This window comes from Copadichromis virginalis, linkage group LG18 (assembly GCF_057382275.1).
Source record: "Copadichromis virginalis isolate Kocher_CV1m ecotype Utaka linkage group LG18, C_Virginalis_male_GT1.1, whole genome shotgun sequence".
Taxonomy (NCBI): Eukaryota; Metazoa; Chordata; class Actinopteri; order Cichliformes; family Cichlidae; genus Copadichromis; species Copadichromis virginalis.
This window is the reverse complement of record NC_140635.1, coordinates 34,200,660-34,224,465: the sequence shown is the minus strand read 5'-3', so window position 1 is coordinate 34,224,465 and position 23,806 is coordinate 34,200,660. Positions and strand designations below refer to the sequence as shown.

The 23,806-nt window shown below is 40.0% G+C and overlaps 1 protein-coding gene across 1 annotated transcript in view; it reads left to right on the top strand.

Moving 5' to 3' along the window:
- brinp2 (bone morphogenetic protein/retinoic acid inducible neural-specific 2) overlaps window positions 1-23,806 on the top strand; it is a 322,100-nt gene that overhangs the window by 87,783 nt on the left and 210,511 nt on the right. The window contains exon 2 of the mRNA XM_085438591.1: window positions 18,273-18,725. Coding sequence (XP_085294717.1) covers window positions 18,340-18,725 — 386 coding nt within the window. The 5' untranslated portion in view covers window positions 18,273-18,339. The remainder of the gene's footprint in view (window positions 1-18,272; window positions 18,726-23,806) is intronic.

Genomic DNA, 23,806 nt, shown 5'->3' with positions numbered 1-23,806 from the left:
TCTAATAGTCCCATCAATTGTAACATTTGTACTGATTGTGCTAATAGCTTAATGATTTGATGATGAATAGTGTTTTGGGGTCCTTTTGTTGTGGCTGGCCTGAAAAAACATTACAACAAAAAGCACAGCAATTGCACACAAGTATCATCATTTATTGGCTACCAGAGGAGCTTTATTCTACTGTTATGGACCGGAATAAGTGCAAATGTGTAACAGTGCGTGAGATGTGGATTTGTTTAACTGTCCAGCCCATTTGCATGGCTTTGGTTTGTCCTTGATGTCTGCTACATTATCAGAAGTGACCTATTCAGCAGTTAAATGACCAGCAGTTTGTTTATCTATGGATTTCCTTTTAAATGTAGTGCCCATGGCTGTGGCTAATTCTACTCATTACTGGTTGTTATTGTCAACTTAGTGGTACTGGCAAATAACAAAAGTGACTACACTGCTGATTAGTAAATGCTGCTGGTCAATGCTGAGGCTGCTGCTCGTCACAAATTAACGACATCCGAGTTCACATATTATTAGTGACTCCATTACTAAGGCTTTTAAACAATGTGAAGAGATTTACTTCATTAGGAATATAAGGCAGCACCAGAATGTATCAGCCCCAATAACAATCCTTCAAACTGACAGAAATTATGCCATTATCTGATAGCATTCCAACAACAAAAGCAAATAATTGCCTAAATTCATCTGTGGATGAAACACTAACCTCCTGACTCTGCAGTGATTTCATGCTGAAACAGACCAATCTGCATCCACAAAAGCTGCCATAAGCTCATAGATGGATGTGCTTGGTTTACAATGTGGCCTCTGTTTGTTCAACTACGTATGTTAGGAATCAGCTTTGCCTTTCCTAATGTATGTCAGTCCAGCTATTAACACAACGACATTGTGGCTAGTTAGTGTTTACAGTCAAAGCCTTTTCATCAGTGTAATAGTTGGAATAATCATTATACCTACATTTAAACCAGTGATAATTGTATGGCTGCCACAGTAGTCTACGTGGCCAGACTGATAAGCTTTCGATGGCCCACATGGGGCCCAGCGCTTGCTCAATTATATGCCAACTGTTTGTATATGTAAAGATTTTACTCAGCTGTGGACAATTCTGCCAAGAGCTTGTTAATGCTGTTTGTGAGCTCACTGTCTCAGGCAGCACCAATTATACTTAGTGTTAGCTTGGGGTGATTCAGTAATTAACTTCTATGATAGTGCCATGTATGTCATGACATTTGAATTCTGCTGGATTATTTCTCCTCTGTAAGCTGCTGTACGTGGACAGAGATTCACCCTTCAGTTACCAAGGCAGTTAGCATTCTGAAGGTACCTCAGTGAGCCAACTATGCAGCAGCTGCAACATGCCAGCCTACAGCTGGTACGGTACAGAGCTTTAATAAGGCATAAAAACAACATTTCTGCTAGGTTTCTTATGGATTTTGTATAGAGCTGAACAAAGGGTCAGACACACACACACACACACACACACACACATATGTATGTATATATATATATATATATATGTGTATATATAAAAAAAGAGCAGTTTGTGTTTTGGTGTTGGTGTAATGCTAACCACGTATATACTGTAATAGTATTTTGTCTAGCACAGGAGTCATAGCAAAGCATGTTTCTAGTCATCTAATTTGCTTTCTCCTCTATTAGCTGTGATTTGCCTTTCATCTCTTTACCAGCTAACTGCACCATCATCTTCATTTTCTAGAAACATACTTTGTCTGTCTACGGCCTATTGGTGCTGATCAGATTAGCACAGCTGCCTGCTGAATATTACCTATTAAATCCACATTGTTTTGATTGTAGAAACAATTTTGTCCAAAAGTACCTTCTAAGGTTAACTGCAAGATGAATATCAATTGTCAGTACAATAAAGAAGACACTTAGAAAAACAACAGATTAGTGCAGCATATAAAATAAACTTTAACATCTGTTAGGAATAGAGTCAGGTTTATACTGCATTGTAACAAGTGTGGCTTAAAAAGCTAAAGCATGTTTTTTTGTTACCTATGGCTTCTGTTGTAAATTTGGGTATGGTAAATAAACAATGACATCATATGAAGAGTAAATATGAATATAACCCTAACCTTTTTTCTCATCCTGACCGTGAAAAGGCCATTGGCTATCAGCAGTGTTGGGAAGGTTACTTTTAAAATGTATTCCGTTACAGAATACAGAATACATGCCCCAAAATGTATTCTGTAACGTATTCTGTTACGTTACTCAATGACAGTAACGTATTCTGAATACTTTGGATTACTTAATATATTATCATGCTTTTTACAACAACGTGAATGTACTATTGCTGTGTGATTTATTACTATTACTGAAGGTCCGCGACTCCGAACTGTAGTAAAGGGACCTCTGACTAATACGGCGGGGTCCCTGTCGGCTCGTAGCCGAAAACTAGCTTTACTTTGTTGTGTGGGTCAATTTTTCTTGCGAGAGACAGAGAGAGGCGTTGAAAGGCTGCTCCAACGGAACTTATTGTTTTCGGAGGAAAACACGAACACGGTGTACAGTCGAGTCTTAATAGCTTACTTACAACTGGGCTCGTCAGGCACTCTTCTTGGCTGCAGTGGTTATTATTATATTTACATGCTTCCAGCTCCCGTTTTTGCTCGATGACAACTCGTACCTTTCCACTCTCCTTTTTCTCCCTCCTCGCGCTCACAGACACATAACGTGTATGGCAGTCCATTCTCCCTGCAGCACGGACTACACTGGCCATGATGCTACATTCTTTAGAGCTATGCTTGTAGCATTCTGCCTGTTAGCTTAGCACAACAACAACAACGAAAAGGCGCTCTCTCACCCAGGAAACAGAAAGAGAGAGAGAGCGTCGCCCCGTAACCATGGCAACCGTAGCGCTGCCGCCTGGAACAACAGAACGTAGCTGTCAAACAAAACCCAAACAGTCCTGATCCGCGACAAAATGAAACAGGAAAGTACCGCAGTGTAATCCATTTATTTCAACAAAGTAACTGTATTCTGAATACCACCTTTTTAAACGGTAACTGTAACGGAATACAGTTACTCATATTTTGTATTCTAAATACGTAACGGCGGTACATGTATTCCGTTACTCCCCAACACTGGCTATCAGTGGCGTGTTAAAGGGTTAATGCATTATTTTCTACCAGTCAGAATCTCTCAGGTATATCATTTATGCACAGGGCTATACTGGCATAAATTACTCTTTTGTATATTTAAAAAACAACCCAAAGTACACCTATATTGCTGTAAGGTGGTCTAATTTGAGTTCCCCATCCCCCTGGTCCTTTTTAGTTACTAGAATTTGCTTTCTGCTGCTGCTGGCAAATTATCAACTGAAGCCCAACTTACTCTGTGCGGACCTATTTGGAAAGGATTAAACTAGCTTGCAACTAATAAAGGAGATGTTGCAGTATGCATATAGGGACTTTATGAGGCAGCTTGACTCAGTGGTGAGCAGCTTGTGTAATTATCAGATTCCAAAATGAAGCAGGAAAGGGAGATTTTGCATCGGGGGTGGGGGATGGGGGGCTAATGAGGATGGGATGAGAGATGGGATGGGGTGGGAGAAGGAGGATGGGTGGTAAACCTACAAAAAAGAGGGCGTGGTAGTTTCACATATAGTAGAAAATAATCATACAACAGCACTAAGTGAGTACTAGGAATTCATTGATTAATGCATCCAGAAACACATCCATTGACTGTGACGAAATAAGTATCTGTAACTGTCATCTGCAGTTACACAACTTGTTGTGTAACTGCAGTGTGTGTACTGTTAAAACACACTGTGGTGTAATAAAACATACAATTAAAAACCAAGCAAAATATTCCTATAGATCATAAATGGGTATTAAAATTTGTCCTAAGAAACTGATTATCAAGCAAATTTTATGCATTAGGATGTGTTAACAGCTTTACATAATCCATTTGGTGGCATCATCAACACATTACACATTTTACAGTCCGTCAAACTGGACGTAACTGATAGAAATGAGATTGTTTCCCTTATTCTTAATACCAGTTTTGGGCAGGTAATCAGTAACTTGCAACTAATTGCGTTTTTAAGCTCCTCGTTTTTTCATTATTTGTTGAACCTTTACTTTAGTACCTGCCAACAAAGTTGCTGAAGATAAATGAAAGAGGGTTTAATGCTCCAGACTCAGAGCAACTGAAAATTGATATAAGTCTAATCCTTGCTTGGGGATCTTTGAGTTCCAGCTCAGCAACAAAAGTGTAACGTGTATGTATGTTTAATAACTTGAAAAAAATGTGTTCTGTGATTCATCCATTTCTTAAACTTGTTATCTAACTTGGGAACTCTAGGCGTCTGGAAACTATCCCAGCTGGCATTGGGAGAGAGATTCATTCTGGACAGATCGCCAAGTCATGCACAAATCCATACCAACACTGCACCAGTTAGCCCAGTGGTTCCCAAACTTTTTTTGCTAGGCCCCCCTTTGTTTTACAAGAAAAATATTCACGCCCCTCCCCCATTGTGGTGTATTTCACACCTCAAACATTTAGTAAACAATTAAGCAAATGCAATAAATTACAGGTAGTAAGAAAATAAACTACTAACTCTTTTATGCTACGTCCGCACCTACACGGGTATTTTTGAAAACGCAGCTGTTTCTATGTGTTTGGGCCTTTCGTCCACACGTAAACGACGTATTGCATCACCAAAAACTGAGATTTTTTAAAACTCCTTTTTTGCGTTTACGTGTGGACGAGGAATACAGAGTTCGTCACACAACGTCAAAGGTATGTGCCTTTTTCCACGTCACGCTGTGCGCCACGTTATTGTTTACATGAGATGAATAGCAGAATGGCAGATAGTGGTTTGGGAAAATAAATTAGAAGTATTTAGCTGAAGTATATTTTATTTATGTTCTTTTTAACTTGTAGTTCTAAACTGGAAGATTATTGTGATATTGAAATATAAAAATATAATTATATTCTATTATTTTTTCATTGCTCAAAATAAGCGTCACACTCGCGGAAGCTGGTATACCCGCAGAAACGGCATTTATCGAGACTTTCAACCCCAGGTAGGCCAATTATGGATCTTCGGATCCACATTATGTCAGCAGCTGTTCTCCACCATGAACTACGTTAAAAACAAACAGCGCTCACGCCTCACAGACGACAGCTTACAGTCCTGCGTAAAGATGAAAGTGACTTCGTACAGCCCCGATCTGCAGACGCTGTGCGCAGAGGTTCAGGAGCAGAAGTCCCGTTGTAAACATATCACGGCAGACCCGACGATGTTTCCATCAAAATGCTTTTCAGCATCTCTTCATTGACAACTTTTCACACACGGCTGCTGTACGCATACAGCCGGCTGTAGCTTTTCAGCTCACAGCCCGACACGTACCAACAACAACACAACATCAGAGAGAGCACAGACCTTAAGGCGGCGAGGCGTGATTGTGGCGCCGCTCAGGTGCGTCGCCTCCCCTGCAGCGGCACTGCAGACCACGCCCCGCCACACACATTAACCAGGTAAAATACATATTTAGGCAGAATTTTGCAAATATCTATTCCTATTTTTATTTTCTATTTCTATTCCTATTTTAAAAGCACTCTTTTTAATTTTTAGTGCTTTTTTTCCAATTATTTTTTAAAAGTCAGGTCAAGGCTCCAAAAGCACAAAGGTTGTATAAGGGTGGCGGCTCACAACAGTTTTTGTTTGCTACATGGATCATTTTAGTTCAGCTGGGTGTCTTTCCTTTTGTTATATTTCTTTAAGAGTTCAAATGTGTTAATTACATAAATAAAATGTAATTTTCTCTGTAGCACTTCAGGGATTTCACACCTTAGTTGTTCACACAAAGCATGAAGGTAAAAAACAATATATGCAGTGTTATCTTCATTTTAGATGTCAAAAAGTATTTGCGGCTCCCAGTGTTTTCGTTTGTGTGGAAACCGGGTCCAAATGGCTCTTTGAGTGTGAAAGGTTGCTGACCCCTGGCTTGGAAGGAAGTTGGTTTGGAAACGTATTCAGCGATGCTTCATCTCCTGCTTTGCGTTTGTGCGGGAGCCCCGTCAAAAACCTGTCTATTATGCTAGCAGTATCCAAGCGTTCTTTTTTTCTTCTTCTTCTTTTCATACCGCGCCCCCCCCCCCCCCCCCTGCAATGGCTCTGCGCCCCACACTTTGGGAAGCTCTGAGTTAGCCTAACATGCATGCTCTGGACCTTGCAGTTAAAACACAAACGCATTCCTTTTGTATTATTTCACTAAAGTATCATTTGTTTTTCATCTGAAGCACCACAGTTGAAAGTATATGCTAATCTATGTTTAAAATAAGCATGACCTCCACTTGTAAGTATTAGTCATAGCCTACTTCTAAACACATTTTCATTGCCACAAAGAGATTTGCCAACTGCTGAGCATTCTGTTTTATTGTTCTCATAATTACTTAAATACAGGCAATGTGCAATGCTAATTCCTGCATCTAAGAAGGTGATTGCTGCTCAACTGAAATCAGCACAAGAGAAATAAAGTGAAAAGAAGCAGAGTTTTCTTCATCCGTGTCAATCCTTTTAACATTTATTTATATTAATAGTCTTGTATGAAAATTACCATCACCCTACTGTGCCATTAATGTAATGGCATTTGGTACAGGACTTTTATGTAGTGGCATTTTTTTTTAAATCTTGCACTGCTTGTTAAATGATCTGAATATGTTTTCCCACCAAGTTGATTTATTACTATCCCAAACTGTCCTTTTACAATAATCACTGTATGCATTATTGGTTACTGTAACCACAATGTCAATGATTAGATAATTTAATAAGTTGTGTTTAATGAATTTACTTTACCTCTGTGTCAAGTAATTAGTACACAGTCACCCTCATGCATGGTTGTGTCATTGCAAAGAAATTTAATTAGAGAAGAACTCAAAAGCTACCTGCAGTGGCCAGTAGCCATTAATTTCAAGTATTTTCCTTAAATACTCAGACAAAGTGGAAAAAGGAGAGCTTATTTACCTGACTCCAAAGTCGTAAAACATTTGGAACCAGCAAATATTCAGATTAGAGAAGTCATGTTTTCCCATGAAAAACATGACTTAAATTATTGTTGGCAAATACATTGCCATTTCATTTTCAGGCTAACTGATTAATCAGCTAATCGTTTCAGGTAGACCTGGGAGGAATAATTAAGGTGCATAGTGGGGTTCAAAAGGAGACCAACCGCAATATTTGGCCACGAGGGTCGCCTGGGAGGATGAAGCCGGCCACGGTGTGTCATACTGAGCAAGTTGTTAACAAAAGCAGCATTTTCTAACATTTCTAACACAGAAGAGTGGGCGAGGTATGTAACTAGGGGCAAAATGACTTTCAGCAGAGCGTGCTGCTGACAGGCTGTTGTTTTCTTAATTATCAGCTGGTATAGATGTTAACAGAGGTATTGATGGGCCTTAATTGACCATATGGCTGTTTGTTTGTTTAGCTGGAAACTGGCCAGAGACTGCACTGATAAGACAATCATACACACACACTAACACACATGGATGTAAAATGTACTGCGCAGAAACATGAACTCTCTCACACACACACACACACAGGAAGCCAACACAGCATATAATTTGTAGGGGTTCCAGTTTCTAACCACAGGCCATCAGAGTGTGTCTCCCGACATTATCGGCATTATGCTGTGCACTGACATTATTGCTGGCTCTGCTGCTTCATAATCCAGTTGTGTGGTTGTTAGTTTGTGTGTGTGTGGTGTGTGTGTTGTGCATAGGGGAGTTCCCACCACCTGCTTATTCAAAACCCGACTCAGCCTGTAGGCACTGGGAGTCTGAGAAAAAGCCAATTACATTATTACGCTTTCTCTATTTTTAATCAGATGCCCTTTAACATCCCCTTTCTCTTTGTTCTCATTTGATTAATCCAACATACTTTTTAACTGCAGGTCACGTTTGTTCTTTTAATCCATAATCATTCTTATGTCCTTAGACTGTTAACAAGTTTTTGTTAGTCAAGAAAGGGAGTGGGACGGATTTGAGAATGCCTCCTACAGCTACTTGTAGGCGTTAGGCCGTGCATGATGAATAGCATTTGTCTTTCTTAAAATCATGTAGTTTTTCTCTTTTTTGTGGGGGGGGGGGGGGGGGGGGGGTGGATTGTTAGGAAGCTCCTTTAAAAACTACAGCATGCACACACACACACACACACACACACACACACACACGCAAACAGACAAACCTACTGAATGAAAAGTAGAGGTCAATTGAAGACACATATTTGATGTGGACAGATTGCAGAGGTCTGTAAAATAGATGCTGAGGATATGGAGCCCAGTGAGTGCCTGGCTTTGGTGAGTGGGAAGACTTTGATGGATTTTCATGTTCCATGATTTCAGAATATTTATGTCCTAAATATCTTCTCATGTTGACAAATAATATTTTGCTTATTTTTTTAATTATGAAATGTGTTTGAGCAACAGTATTAGAGCATAAATCTCATTTTATTAAAGCTGACTTTTTCCTTATACCTTCCCATACTTTCCATACAGGCAGTCAGATGGAAGTTTGCTTAAAGGGGGAATAACGTTTCAGCATATTATGCCTTACATAGAAAATCATGTAAACAGCTCCCGTATTGTAAGTAACTCTACACGTTAATAAGATTTGGGTAGGCATCATACCATATTAATTTCATTGAACGCTGCCAGGTTATTCTGCTGAGGTTCAGCTTGACTTTCAATTGCTCCTAAAATAATTAAATAAAGAAGCAACCCTACCCTAGCCATACTGCCATAATATCTTCCCACTGCTGCAGGACAGGCTTACTGTGTAGGTGAGAAGCAGGTAGGTGCAGTCTGAAGTAGGCCGACGTTGGTGAGTGAGATCTCAGCACAGGTAACATGGAGGCGATAGAGCTATAGGCACACTTTATACTGACAGTCTGGTGAATGTACACGCAGGACTCCAGCCGGTGTTTACTATTCAGCTCCCACATCAAAGTGTAGAAGTATGCTGCTCTGTGTCTCTGGCTTTCTCCTCCTCTCTTTTATGTCTCTTCCATCGTATTCATCTGTCTGTCCTTCTGCGTCTCTCTCTCTCTTAACCTCCCTGTTTATATCTCTCTGACTGTCATCCTGTTCTGTTAGGATCAGTTCTCCGCCGCTAGCTTTCTTGCTGCCACAACCCCCCAAATCCCCAACTCCCTCCCCCTCCTCCAGGTCTCAGAGCCCGAATAACAAGGCAGGGTAGGAGCAGGTGTGCAGCTGGTCAGCTATTGCTGCTGACTCGCATAAATGCTGAAAGGTGAGTAGTGAGCTGCTGGGGTTGAGGAATACAGCTGGCCTCTAATGCTGATGGACCTCCACCTGCTTTAATGTTTGCCAAGAGCCTGGCCAGGTGCTTGGCAGCATATCCACACACAAACACACAAACACAGACTGAAACCAGCTCAGATTCTACACACACACACACACACACACACACACACACAGCTACAAACGGACCATGAAACACATATGTGTGTCAGATCCAATAAGGAATCCCAGCTGTGGTAATTGCAGTGCACAGATAGCGAGCTGATGAATTCTGCTGCACATTAAGGTTCAGTGCTGCAGAGAAAAATGATAGTTGTATTTTGTCTGACTCAGAAATAAAAAGGAAAAAAGCTGGGACACTGGCTCCCTCCCATAATTCTCTGCCCTCCCAACTGGAGCACAAATTACTTAGATGAGTCAGGAGGTCAAACCGTTTTCACCTCAGCCTTTACCTCGGTCACTCTGCAGCTAGGTGGCAAGTTTAAGGAGAACGTTCTGCTGCTTTCTCTCAAAGAGCGCCTTTTTTCCCAGATAAATGTTCTCCTGTGAGAACGCCTGTCCCTTTTCCAGTCTCTCTTGTCTTTCCCAGGTTTCCCCATGTTTCTCATTTTCCCCCTTTTTTCTCCAGTTTAGTGCAAACACAGTAGAGCAGCACACTCTTTGCCCGCTAAGCCCAGTAGATGGGATGAAAAAAAAAAAAAAATCCAATAAACATAAGCCTCCTTCCCCCTTGACTCTGCTGTCATCTCTGAGATGTTATTTAAGCGCGACGTGGTCGATTTTTCCATTCCACCTAGATGCCCTCACACCCCTCCTTATCCTCCGCGGCTCCCTCCTTTCCTTCCAATATGGATTCGAAATGTCCATGCCTTCTTCACTTACCTTCCGCTCCTCTAGGTTGGGTTACAGAGAAGGGTAAATACGCAAAGGGTATGTGAATAATGCAAGGCGTACATTAAATGTCAGGGCTGAAAATTCACAATTTCCCTCTATTGTCTCGCTGGCATTTGCGGCATGTTTTATGCATTTTATAATTAGTAAGTGAGTCTCGGAGGAGGAGGAGGCCTGGCAGTAACGACGAACACTTATTTCTGCGAGAGGTGGTGTTTTAAGAAGTTACAGAACTTCATTTGAAAGGCAAATCTCACAGCTCCTTGGAGTGGAAGACTATTGCATTTCTTTTTCTCTGAATCAATATCACTGCCAGCATGTATGTATGAGCTGTCTTTATATTCATAAAAATTCACCAAAGGACGATCTTACCAACCAAGTGTCTAAAAGTTCATTTTCCATTTTTAGTTAATTAAGTTGTCATGTGTTGTGATTATATATTATATTTACATGACAGAATGTCTCCTCAGTATACAAACAAAACCTTTTCTCCTGTTTTCCCACAAACACAGTACCAGTCAAACATTTGATCAGCTGATCGTGGTGCAGAGACAACTCTTACTCTATTCATGTTTTCATATGCAAAATGTAATTAATAATTATACTAATATTACTGTAAACCGTAAGATTATTTAGATCTTAACAGACTTTCAGGATATTAGACATACTTGTAATAAAACTGTACCTTACTGGGTACTTAAGAATTCCCAATATGAAACTCATTTGGTCCTGCACATCATTTGCGCTGACGTTTCTATTACAGTTGTTTACATATTCAGACTTAAGTGTTGTAAAATGTTGTTGTACAGCCAAGTCGCAACGTGTCCGATGGTATTCTTTTTACTATTGTATAGCTTTTTGGTTTTCTGAACAATATTTGTTCTTCTAGTGCAATGTTGTCTCACAGTGACTAAGCTGTGCAGACTGAAGGAAACAGTAAATAGTGCCCTTTTGGCCTTTTGATGCCAAGAACTTCTGAAACAAAACCTATCCTCTAAAGTCAAAGTCCCTGAGCATTATCCCTGTCATCTGCCTTGTGATTTGTGGGTAGTAGGTATTTGTTAAAATAACCAGTGTAGTGAATATTCCTGTCAAACATTCTACAGAGAGTGTGTAGCTTGTAAGTATTACCCCAGTTTCATATACAGTGTGGCTGTTACATTGAACTAAGTGATATTTGCTTCTGCATTTCCCCATTTTCATAGTAAAAACAACAATACCAACTATTGAATAGTACGTTGCACTTGTACACTGTGCATTGCACAGACACATTCACAGACATGTTCAATGGTTGATCTGATTTTCTTGTACCAGTAAACAACTGCACAAGCTGAGAAGATTCTCCATTCTGCAGCTTGACTATGAAAATATCGCCATGGTTTTGCTAACCCAAAATTATTTTTATTTTAACTTTCCAGTACTGCTGATTTAACAGGCAACAGGTACCAACCAGTAACTGGAGAAGTAACTATAGCCTTCCTTCTTTCACATTACTCCAATATATTCAGCTGAGGTAAGATTTTATTCAGATATGCAGTTTAGAAAACCACAAAACACTCGTTATACACAGTAAACACAGTAATCACAGTAAAAGAGCTGCTGTATATTTTTACAGTGGTAGCTGGATGACAGTAAGCTACTGTAAAAAAAAGTTTACGTTGATGTTGCAGTATTGTAATTTGCAGCATTATGTTCTTGTTAACAGTATTATTGCTATATTGTCATTTGTAGCATTATTACTGTGTTCTCATATACAGTATTGTTACTTTATTTTTTGTAAGGTATGGTTCATTTTTAAATAGTACGATACTTTAATACTATGTTTATTTTTCAAAGCTTTTTTAAAAGCCCTGATAGCTTATTAATGGTTTTTTAAACAAAAACAAAAAAGGGATATTACAATAGTAGACGGCCCTGAGAGGTCGAATGCGGTGCAACCAAAGAAAACACCACATAATAGCAAAACACACTGCAAAAGCATACAAAACACAATGTAAGGAGAAAGAAGAAGAAAGAAGAGAAAGAAATAAAACCTCACAAATTAATAAAAGGACACAACAGCTGTGGATTGTACTGAGACAAGCTGAAAAGGACGCTTACTGTGTTCTTCTCCCCCACAACACCGATGAATCCTCTTCTTTTTTTCAGTGTGTGTCAGTGCAGCATGTTTTTTGTTTTGTGTGCTTTTGAAGTGCTTTTTCTGTTTGCTAGTGTTCTAAGGTTGCTCTGCATGGGCCACCGTATAGAAGCAAAACTACAGTTCTAAAAAGGACACTTTATAATCCACAGAAAAGTTGGCACAGAGATGGAATTACACACAAAAACGGGTTTGTTCAGGTGTCCGTGCAGTTGTGGCATTGTGACTGTGCTACCTTCAACAACAGTAAGTTTTATTAGGAGTGGAAAGATATTTAATCTTAGGCAGATCAAGCTCGCCTCGGTGCAGGCTCTCACATTCAATTAGCAACTCTTATATAGGGAGCTTCTCTAACCTAGCCACAGCTACACAATCCAACTCTAAACCAGCTGCTTCCTTTATGCTATATCTGACTTAATCAGTGTCATATTTGTTTGCACTGATGGTCTGTTGATCTGTTCTTGCTGCTGCTGTGCAAAATCTCTGTGGTCCATCAACAGAAACCAATGTACAGTAGTTTGTAACAAAAATCAGAATTTCACTGCAGTGGTTGTGACTGAACTGTAAGTATTTTCCCCACCGCTCTTTATGCTTACCTGTAAAATCTGTACTATTGGACTGTTCTTTAGTCGGCAGTGGAATTAGTTACGTTTGTAACTCTAACTATATAGAAGAATTTTCCTTTTCTTTTCTTTCTTTCTTTTTTTTCAAACAGGCACTCAGGCTCAGAATGCTTGACTGACTCGTTTCAAAACAGACAACTGGACCTCTCTCAGGACATAAGAAAACAAGAAATCTGGCACACCGGCTTTACCTCTGGGCCAAACGGTACAAGAAACAGCATAAGCAGACTATCCTATTCATCAAGTTTTCATCCTGCTTTTAGTTGTATAAATACGTTCGTTTGACAGATGACTTTGCTAATTGCCTTTTCAAACTGCAGTAATCTCCTGGTGCAGTGGGTGAAAATTAAAAATGCAGTACCCTGAGTATTGTTTTTTCATGTCTAAGCCTGCATTTATCTACGTGAAATTAATTCTCTAATTTGTTTGTGAGATAAACAGGGAATACTTGAGATCCCAATCCACTTAAAGCACCTCCTCCGCTGCTTTACATATCCGTTCTGAAATGCTGATTTGTCCCTAAAGACTCCACCCGGCGGTCCTGCTAGTCATTACCGCCGAAATGAAGAGCAAACCTCGACTCTTTTGAAGGGCACTGTGAAGTCTTTTCAAAGTGTCACCTTAAAGACAGTGTCAAAGCACTCTGCCTTCTCCTGGGCTGAATAAATGAAAGCCACATTAGAAAGAGCTGTTTGGTGTTAGATGCTGGGAAATCACACTTGAACTGCCGTGTGGCCTACACTGCTAATGCCTACGATTCTGTATGGAGGCAGGTGATGACACGCTTGTCCAAACACACAAATCATAAAGAAACTGAAAGCAGTCAGGCATGCCACTGTCGTGGGACTATCCCCATCAGATGCATTACTAGCTTTCAGTCCTTCAAAAAGTTACTATAAAATACGGTCACAGAGTCACAAAGCAGAGATCCATTTCATTTTAGAAGCCCATGTTTCCATTTTCAAGGCTATTTCAAAATAGCTTTTATTTGTACATTAGCTGTGTTATGAAACCAATCTGTGGTTTTAAATTTCAAATATCAAGTGCTTGGATGACAGCAATGATGCTTTTTTCAAAATGTTTCATTCAGAAATTATTCAAAGCTTGTGAGCGGTGTCTTTTGGCTTGTAATAAATACTTCCATTTTACTGAACTGTCTACAGAAAGGAAGATTTCAGCTAAAATCACATTAGCACCATTACAAAAGCTGCTTTTGCAGAGCGCCTAGCTCTCCTGGGTCAGATTCATTGTGTGGCTCTGTATAATTCATAAAGTATATAAATGAATGGCTAAATGCACAGGCAATAGCACACAAGTGAGAGGCTTTATCCTTCACTAGCTTTTAGACCAATGTTCAACAAGTCAAAAGAAAAAAAAATCAATCCCTTGAAGAAACTGTGCAAATACAAAACTGTATTATTTCTTCCTTGCTGCTTACATCTTGTGATCAGTGCAACGGTTTGTTTTACTATGGGATTAAACACATCTTTACCTGATTTCGACTTGTAGCTGATATCATTCACATTTAATATCTTACATACAGCATCCATGATATTGCACTTGTATAATATGCTAAGGACCCTAAATTTCATATCAAGCTCGGGAAACATGTTTTTTCTGCTGAATCCAAATGCACTTAACGACCAGGCTTTCTCCACACCTTTTCTTTCCACCTCACTGCATAAATGTCACACTCCTTTTTGCATTAACACTGAATCATGGCAGTAAATCGAAATAATATGCAGTCCAATAAGGACTTCCTGGGGATAATCCTTATTCCTGTGGATGCAGAGTTTTTGTGCCCTTGGTGTCATACCAGTAATTTAGTTTTGTACCAAAGGCATGCTCAACCCTTTCCAGATCAGAAGGTTTTAAAAAGGATTTTAGTGTCAAGATTGTTCTGAGCTCAAAGAAGCTGCTCTTGACAACAATTGTTTTTAAAGTGGTAACATTTCAAATTGTTGATGCGTCTTCTTTTGCTTTTCATAAAAAGAGTTTAAAAGCACAGGGTATTGTTTAATCTCTCAACTAACAGTGGGAAGTCAAAAAAATGAAAATGCACTTATTGACCCTTCATATGGAAAAGTGATTTCCAGGTAAATACAGTTTTAAATCATCTGCATAGAAATGAAAAGATATGGTATAATAATTTGACTTAAACTAAGCATGCACAAAGAAAAAGGCTAATTTCTAATGACACTTGGAACTTTCCTCCAGCTGTGTTCACCTCTCCTCTCTTTCCTGACAACCCTAACAGATTCATTAAGCCAGGGATAAGATTTAAATCTCACTCTGAGTGGTGGAGCCTAATCGAAAGCACAAGTACAGAACGCATGAAAAGAAACACTGAGTTCTTGAACACCCAGATTGTGAGCAGCAGAGGAAAGAGCTGTAGTGTTGTAGTGTATCTGTGGAAGAGCTGAACCTCCTACAGTTGTAGGGACCAAAGGTTGAAAACATACAAGTGAGTTAAAACATTATCCACAATTACAGGATGATCTATGTTATAAAACCACATGACAAAACAAGATCAAGGTTAACAGACTTGAATGAGATTAAAAGATTCCCACAGTTGGTTTAGGTGAGTGTTAGTGCTGCAAACACGTGTCCCCCAAAGTGAATCTGCAGTCATACATTCCCTCATAGCAGACAGGTCTGGGCCGGATCTGGTGTCAACCCGGCACTGCTGGCTGACTTCTGGCATGGTAAGAGGTGTGTCATCCAGATATGGGCCAGGCCTGGCTTAGATGGCACTGTTTATGTGACGGCATGCCATATCTGGCCCGATTGTGGATTGGTTTATGTGGCCTAGGCTCATAGAAAACAGGTCTACCCTGGATCTGGCATCAAGCTGGCACTTCTGACTGACTGGTGTCATGGAAGGGTGTCTGTCAACCAGATGTGGGCCAGGTCTGGCAATGGAGGCACTATTTATGTTCCTATTTTTCTATTTTAGTTAGAAGACCCAAATGCCATGTTGCAATACTATACGGCTGTGGTAGCCAATGTTTCAAATGCAAGTTTGACAGGTTTGTGAGTGTACACTTTATCCAAAACCTAGTGAGGATTTACTCATGTTTTCCACTGGGTGGCTGTAGCTGAGGCGGTAGAACAGATCACCTACTGATCTGAATAGTAGTAGTTCGATCCCTGGCTTCCCCAGTCTGCATGTCAAGAGTATAAATGTAGTTAGGAAGCACTCAGTTTAGAGAAGGTGTGTGAATGTGGCATGTTGTATAGAGCACTTTGATTAAAATGGGAGAGTAGATAAAGGGGTGTATAAGATTCAGTCCATTCATTGTCTGAACAGAGCTTTGTCTTGTTCCTTATGCGCTATTATGTTCTTGCACATGTTGTTATTACATGGCTTGATTCAGGTACACATTAGGCTGACATCTGAGGCCAGAGCTGAAACTGTTCTGGGCCAGCAGTGTGTCTGCAACTGGCCTTGTGCTGGCAAATGTGTGGGCCACCACTAGGAAACCAGATCTGGTCCACCAAAGGGCCGTTATTGTTTGCGGGTCACGTGTAAGCACATTGCGTGGGCCAGATCCGGGCCGTACCAGTTTTGCTATGTGGGTTACTATTACTGAGGACAGAAGGTCTGAAAATTAATGTCATGAAGTTTGACCATGTGCACTAATGACTGTTAATGAATGTTAATGATGAAAAGTTTAAACATTGATTTCAAGGAGATGAATGGCTGTCCCTCCCTGAGCCCGGTTCTGCTGGAGGTTTCTTCCTGTTATAAGGGAGTTTATCCTTCTCACTGTTGCCAAAGTGCTTCCTAATTGTTGGAGTTTTTTCTTTGTTTTCTCTGTCTTTCTTGTTCTTTAACTTACAATATAAAGCACCTTGAGGCAACTGCTTTGGTGATTTGGTGTTATACAAATAAAATTGAATTGAATTGAATCCCGTCCTGAAGTTTTATTCTCACACGAAATTCCACATGCCCTTTTCCACATCTATTTACCAGAAAAAGAAACCGTATGTTTCTGTACCTTTAAGAAGTCGCTAGACTGTTCCTGAAGCCCATTATGGTGTCAAACAAAACAGCACTTGTTACTGTGTGCCAATTGTTCCATTAGGCACTTTTTTCAGCACCCACCAAAGATAGTAAAATCCCAAGAAATACCAAGGATTAAACCAAAAACCAAAAACAAACAAATAAAAATGGAAATATTTTGATATGGAAAAAAACAAACAAACTGTGCATGACTGTTAACAACCAAATTCTTACACTATGCAAGTGGTGAAATAGTAAAGCTATTATAAAAATAAGTTGATAATTTCCACACCAAAGCAAATTTGTTTAGGTTTAGTGATGTATATATCAAAACTAATTGTGAGATTAATGTGTAGGCATTTAAGCACACTCAAACACTTGTGCATCTTTTGTGGGTTGGATAGCTCTCATAGCAAAAAAAGCTAATGGTATTGCCGAGGCCTAAAAGAGGGATTGAAATCAGGGATGCATTCTAGCCAGATGTTGAAAAGGTGCAATTTCTCTGTATTAACTCATTTAAACTCAATTGAAGTAGTATGTCAGAAAGTCCTCTGTTGTCTGTGACCTTTGAAAAATTTGCAACAGGAACTTCTCACACCCATAGTAATGGTGGAAGGCATAACATGCACGTGTTTAAGCATGAGCCCTGATCTGTGTGGATGACAGGAAGACAATAAGGCTTTGCAGTTGCTATGGACATTATTAGTCACACATGCTGCTTTTAAAACCGAACTCCAAGAATGAAAGGTTTTTGGCAATTACTCACCAACCTCTGATCTATTATCACCACCATGTGGACTAAAGGAGTGATGCTGATTTGCTCTAAGGCCGTGAAAACAGATGTTATGCCTTTGTGGTCAACGCAGCTATAAGAGACAGATATAAGATATGTTTATGTGGCCAAGTATATACAGAAGCAAAGGAAACACAATCTGGATTTTGTCCACATTTAAGAAGAAGGACAGTTTCAATTAGCACTGCAGTAAATGCAGTTTCATGATAATTGAACTTCCCTGTATGAGCAACAGCAAACCTCCATTTAGTATTTGATCATGGTTATTCATAATAATTATGTGTGTCTTTAGACGTGCACAGAATATCTTTCATGTCAACATTCAAAGTAGACATGAAAACGCTCTCACTGATTTGATTGATATTAACTTTGTAAACACCACTTAGAGGGGCATTATGCTGCCTTCATAATCACAATATATGGACAACAATGTCTGTCAAGGACAACAAGCTATGAATTAACAGAAATTCCTTCCTACTACAAAACATGTTTCAGCATGCTATCATTTCTCCGTTTCATTCAGGCCAGCGGGAGGTGACTGTCAGAAGAAATGCCGGTCCCAGGTGCCCTAGTACATCACCACTGGGACCATGGCGACTCCTTGGCCAATGAGAAGAGAGAGGTGCTCCCATGGCTCCGCCTGCCTTGCTAGATGGTTGGCGTCATCCTTGATGCTCCTATGGTTGCCGTGGATGTTATTATGGCTGCCGTGGCCTACCCAAGCTGAACAGGTGGGCAGCGGGGGACATGGCGGAAAGGTGCCGCATGGATCCCTTTCGTCCCCCTCATCTTCGTCATCTTCCTCCTCCTCCACATCCCCTTCTGGCTCCTCACCATGGGGTTTTAGCACAAGGCAGAGCGGAGGGCAGCTGGACTGGCTGCTGTCAGAGAAGGGCCCTTTCCACAGGTGTCCTGAGTACACCGAGTTCAGAGAGAGGTTCCAGCAGGGATTTTCTACCAGATACAAGATTTACAGGTGAGAGGGATCTGCACTGGCTAGTGCATGGGGTTTTTTAGTGAGACCATTTTTCTCTGTCATATCATATAATATGTACAGACTCTCTTTGTCTTTTGTGCAGACAAATAGGTGTGACTTTGTCTTCTTCCTTCCTGCATCTTCATTTTTTAAAAATAATTCCTTTTTTTTATCTGCAAAGATTTTTGTATCTACCAGCTGTTCTTCTTTTACAGCTCTGTTAAATTACTTCAGCTTGCTGTTCAAATGTTCAAACTTCTTTAAAATGCTGTTCTAAAATGTTGCAACATCGCATGCTCTTGGCTGATGTACTGTGCAGGCAATCACTAGCTCTGTTTCTTCCTTGAAGTGCTCTTTAAGTGGACTATTTCAAAAGTGGATTTTATGTTTTTGTCATTTTATATTGACACAGAATCTTCTCTGCCCCTTTTTTCTATCCTTAGCACTTATCCATATGGTTAAAAAAGTGTTTCAGGGATGCTAGTGACAGAGGTCACCAGTCCATCACAGGGCTAACACGTTCACATTTTCATTCACATCATTTTGAACCAACAGTTAACCCAACACGCCTGTTTTTGAACTTTGCACATGCTCATATCTCTCTTCCTGTGAAAGAAGTGTAAAGTTATTTCACTTCTGCCAAAATTCTCAAAGAAGAAAGTGAAGAAGAAACGTTTGTTTTTTTTTGGATGTACATTTTTTCTTCAGCTGCCTAAGGGTTAGGTGATTGTGAATTTAAAATCCATTTTACTGTTAGTTAGTGCACATTTATGTGTTCTGATTCTCTTGAGATGACCAGTTTACCAGGGTCTTTGAAGGAAAATGTTTCTGGACAATTTTACCCCAGATGATCATGGAGAGATTTTGTTTTTATGTCAACACTCAGCACAAAGTTCATACTAAACAAAAGATTAAATAGCCAAATGCTGATTGAAAAAATGAAAGGGCATTAACCAATAAAACATATAATCACAATTCATGAACCACTTCAAAATGTCAAGTAAATGGGTGAAAATCAAACTATATTACTAGACTTTCCAGCATCTCTTTATTTTTCATAAAAGAACAGGATTGTGGCCAATAGAAAGTAAACAGAAAGAAAGAAACTTGTACTTTTGAACACAGCTAATTATAGCAGATTCGAGTTCTTGCCTCCAGTTTAGACATTTAATTAGCTAATTAATGTCAAGTGAATGGTTTTGGCACATTTTATGTCTTTATCTTGAGGGAAAGTTATTTTAAAGTAAGCCTAGAATGTTGCTGTGATATATTCAGTCTTTGCAAATTTATCGAAACAAAACATGCTCTTAGCTGAATCTGTTAAACAGTGACTAAACATGGATCAGAGGGAATGGATAATGCATTTTATCTGCCAGAATAAAGCAAGCGTTTTTTTAAAATACCGTCAATATAATATCTGAAGATATAAACGAGTAACAGTTCATTTTGACAGGTGGACACATTAAATGAAGCTATAAAAAATTCCCCTCTCACCCCTGTGGGCGGTATACCCTTCAAGCTCAGGTCCTCTACCAGAGGCCTGGGAGCTTGAGGGTCCTGTGCACTGCCTTTGCTGTTCCTAGGACTGCTCTCTTCTGCACAGAGATCTCGGATGTTGTTCCTGGGATCTGATAGAGCCACTCACCTAGCTTTGGGACTTTGCCTGTCTCTCTCATCATGGTCACTAAATGCACAGTAATGGCAGGTTTGTAATAAGACAGATCGTGCTAACATAATATGCACTGTTAGTTGATTATTTACCTGCCGCATTAACGGGAGAGGACGTGCAAACGTTACCGCTGCTGCTGGGTTGAGATTCACGAGTCCGGAGCGGAATTAAAAACACGACATTCATTTAAGGTCATCGTGTGTTTTGTGAGCTTTTGCATATTCGTAGTGTTTCCTCCCTTAAATGAAATATCTACTTTGCAAGTATTGCAAGTTGCCCTGTTGTCGTCCGTTCTCGTAAAGTATAACCAAACTTTTGAACGTTTGAGCCGCTTAGGTGCCGTGTTTCCTGTCAGGTAAATGACGCTCCGCAATGTGGCAACGTCATTCAGGGCGACTGGAATCGATAAGGGAATCGTTTGCCAAACAATTCAAAGGAATTGAAACAGTGGGAACCGGTTCTCAACAAGAACCGGGTTTCGATATCCATCCCTAATCCTGTCTTTCAGGTTAGCTGCTCTCACACTCAATATGCCTTTGTGTGTGTATATACTATATTTGGTGAAATAAGTAATTGATCCCTTACAAACCAGTTAGAATTCTGACTGTGTGGTACACAGATTGCAATTAATCAATCAATTACTGTGTGTGTGTGTGTGTGTGTGTGTGTGTGTGTGTGTGTGTGTGTGTGTGTGTGTGTGTGTGTGTGTTTTCTAGCCTTACAAACATTAGTGTAAGTGGAAAGATATTATGGCTTTCCTGACAGCCCAGTTAACAAACAGGAAGTGGTAAAATTATTTATTATTTTTTAACATTTAAAATGTACTTCAGAAAGTCAGCCTCAAGAACTGCAGCATCAGAAATATTTCTAAAATAAATAAAACAGCAGAAACATGAGAAGGGAATGGTCTTCCCCATCCTCCAGTTTAACTGTTTCATGCAAGATTTACTGTCGGAAATAAGCCCAGATAGTCTAAATGAAAAAGTTACGATTGCAGCATGCACATGGACACCGCAATTTTACCAAGGCTTAGTGTGCCAGTTTTAAGGACTCATCGGTTGTATCTGTAGGATTCAGTCCTTACCCTTCTTAGGGTATATGTGTTTGTATTCAGGGTGGTTGTAGGTCAAAAGATAGAGCAAGTAATCTACTAATAGGAAGGTTTGAGGTTTGTTCCTTGCCTTCTCCAGTCTGCATTTCCAAAGTGTAAATTGATGTGTGAATGTTAGATCCATCCAGTCCATTTACCAGATGTCCCCTGTGTTTTTTTAATCTGAACTATTACATAAGTATGGTACAGTAATTGTATTGCATATATACATTTTTAGCTCTAGCCAAACATTACACTGCTCGGATCTCCTGCCAGCTTATTTGGTAACAATAGTAGTAAAAACAGAAGCTTAGCAACCACATATTTACTAGTCCCTTTTGCATAATTTGGGCTTTAAAATTCAGCCTGGTGGGCCACGTTTTTTTTGTTTGTTTTTTTTAACTCTCATCAGTAACCACTTGGTCTGAAGAGGTAAAGCCTAGAAGCTCTTCTCTGTAACACAAAGTAGCCTCAAAGCCTTTCTCTGGCAGTGTTTCTTTACATCCCTTTATGTTGTGTTCAGTTATGCGTGCAGCTGCATGAAGGTCATAAAGCTGAGCTGCGGGCAAAAGATTACAAAACGACCTTATCAGAATTTAGGGTTTAATATTTGTCTGAAGTATAAAAATGCCCACATTGGACAGACAGCCTCAGAACTGGATTGATATGATTAGGCCCAGAAGCATTTAAACAATTACACAGTTTTTGTAACTTTGCCTCTGTACAACGCCACAGTGAATTTTAAATCAAAGCGTGACTGAAGTGTAGACTTTCAGCTTTAATTCAAGGGTTTAACAAAAGTACTGCATGAACTGTTTACAGCCATTTTTAATTGGACGTTGGGTGACAAGCAGTTTCACGGCTAGGCGAGGCCTGTTTTCTCATTATCCTGTTTCAAATAAAGGAGATAAAAGATCAGTTCCAAACCTTGAACTTGCATTTGTTAGCTGTTTACTGGAGCTCTCAATTTCACTTTTCGTATTCTTCTTCCCCATCTTATTTGTCTCCTTCTTACTGCTCAGGGGTTGCCAAAGTGGATCATCTTTCTCCATGTCTCTCTATACCGAGGATATTCTTCTGTCACACCAGCCCTTTGCGTGTCCTCTTTAGGTTCTTTGTAAACAACTAGCCAAAATGATTCGACATTGTCTACAATGCACATACTTTGTACTGTTAACAGTCATTTCCTTAAAAAAAATAGACTAATGAGAAATTACAAATATAAACCCGAGCAGTAGAGTTAATGCTAAATAACCTAGCAATTACTAACTCAGCTTTTATTAGTCACTTGTTTTGCCACAATAATATGATGAAACACATAGTGGGGCAGCTGAAAGTAACATCCTTGTTACTTGTACCTGCTGTAAAGTGCATGCATGTGTCATTCTGCACAGTGAAGGTGAAACATTAGCAAAGGAAGACTTTCTATCTTATTTGTCAGTGCTTCATTTGACAGCACTTTAGTTAAAAATGGCAGCACGGTGGCACGGTGGTTAGCACTGTTGCCGCACAGCAAGAAGGTCCCGAGTTCAATTCCACCATCAGGCCGGGGTCTTTCTGTGTGGAGTTTGCATGTTCTCCCCGTGTTTGCGTGGGTTCTCTCCGGGTACTCCGGCTTCCTCCCACCCTCCAAAGACATGCAGCTTGTGGGGATAGGTTAATTGGATAATCCAAATTGCCACTAGGTTTGAATGTGCGAGTGAATGTGAGTGTGAATGGTTGTCTGTCCCTGTGTGTTAGCCCTGCGACAGACTGGCGACCTGTCCAGGGTGTACCCTGCCTCTCGCCCTATGACAGCTGGGATAGGCTCCAGCGCCCCCCGCGACCCTGAAAAGGATAAGTGGAAGCGAATGGATGGATGGATGGATAGTTAAAAATGTTTTTGATGTTATTGATATCACATAATTGTACAGAAGAGGAAAATTCAGTCTTGTGTATAGGCTTCCTATTAAATTTCCTCTGACAATGAACACGCATTTTGGGCCTGACAGTTTCCTTGCTGAGAGGAAATTGTATGCTAAGCCAGCAGGTTCTCACTATGTGCTCTATAAATGATGCAGTGCAGTCCTGTGCCAGGTCCAGAGTTCATATTGGCCCCTGTCACCATTATCATTATTCCAAATTTAATACCAAAATTGATAGATGCACACTGTGTCTGCTGAGGCTGCAATTTGAATTTCGATTTCCTCAACTTGGATTACATCTATATTTATATTCCGATTTTTTACTTTGCCTTGTCGTTTCCTTCCCCTCCGTTCCAGCTCTTTAAAAATAGATTCTCCAGCCATGAAAGCTGTCACCACCATTTGTTCTGTCGCTAAT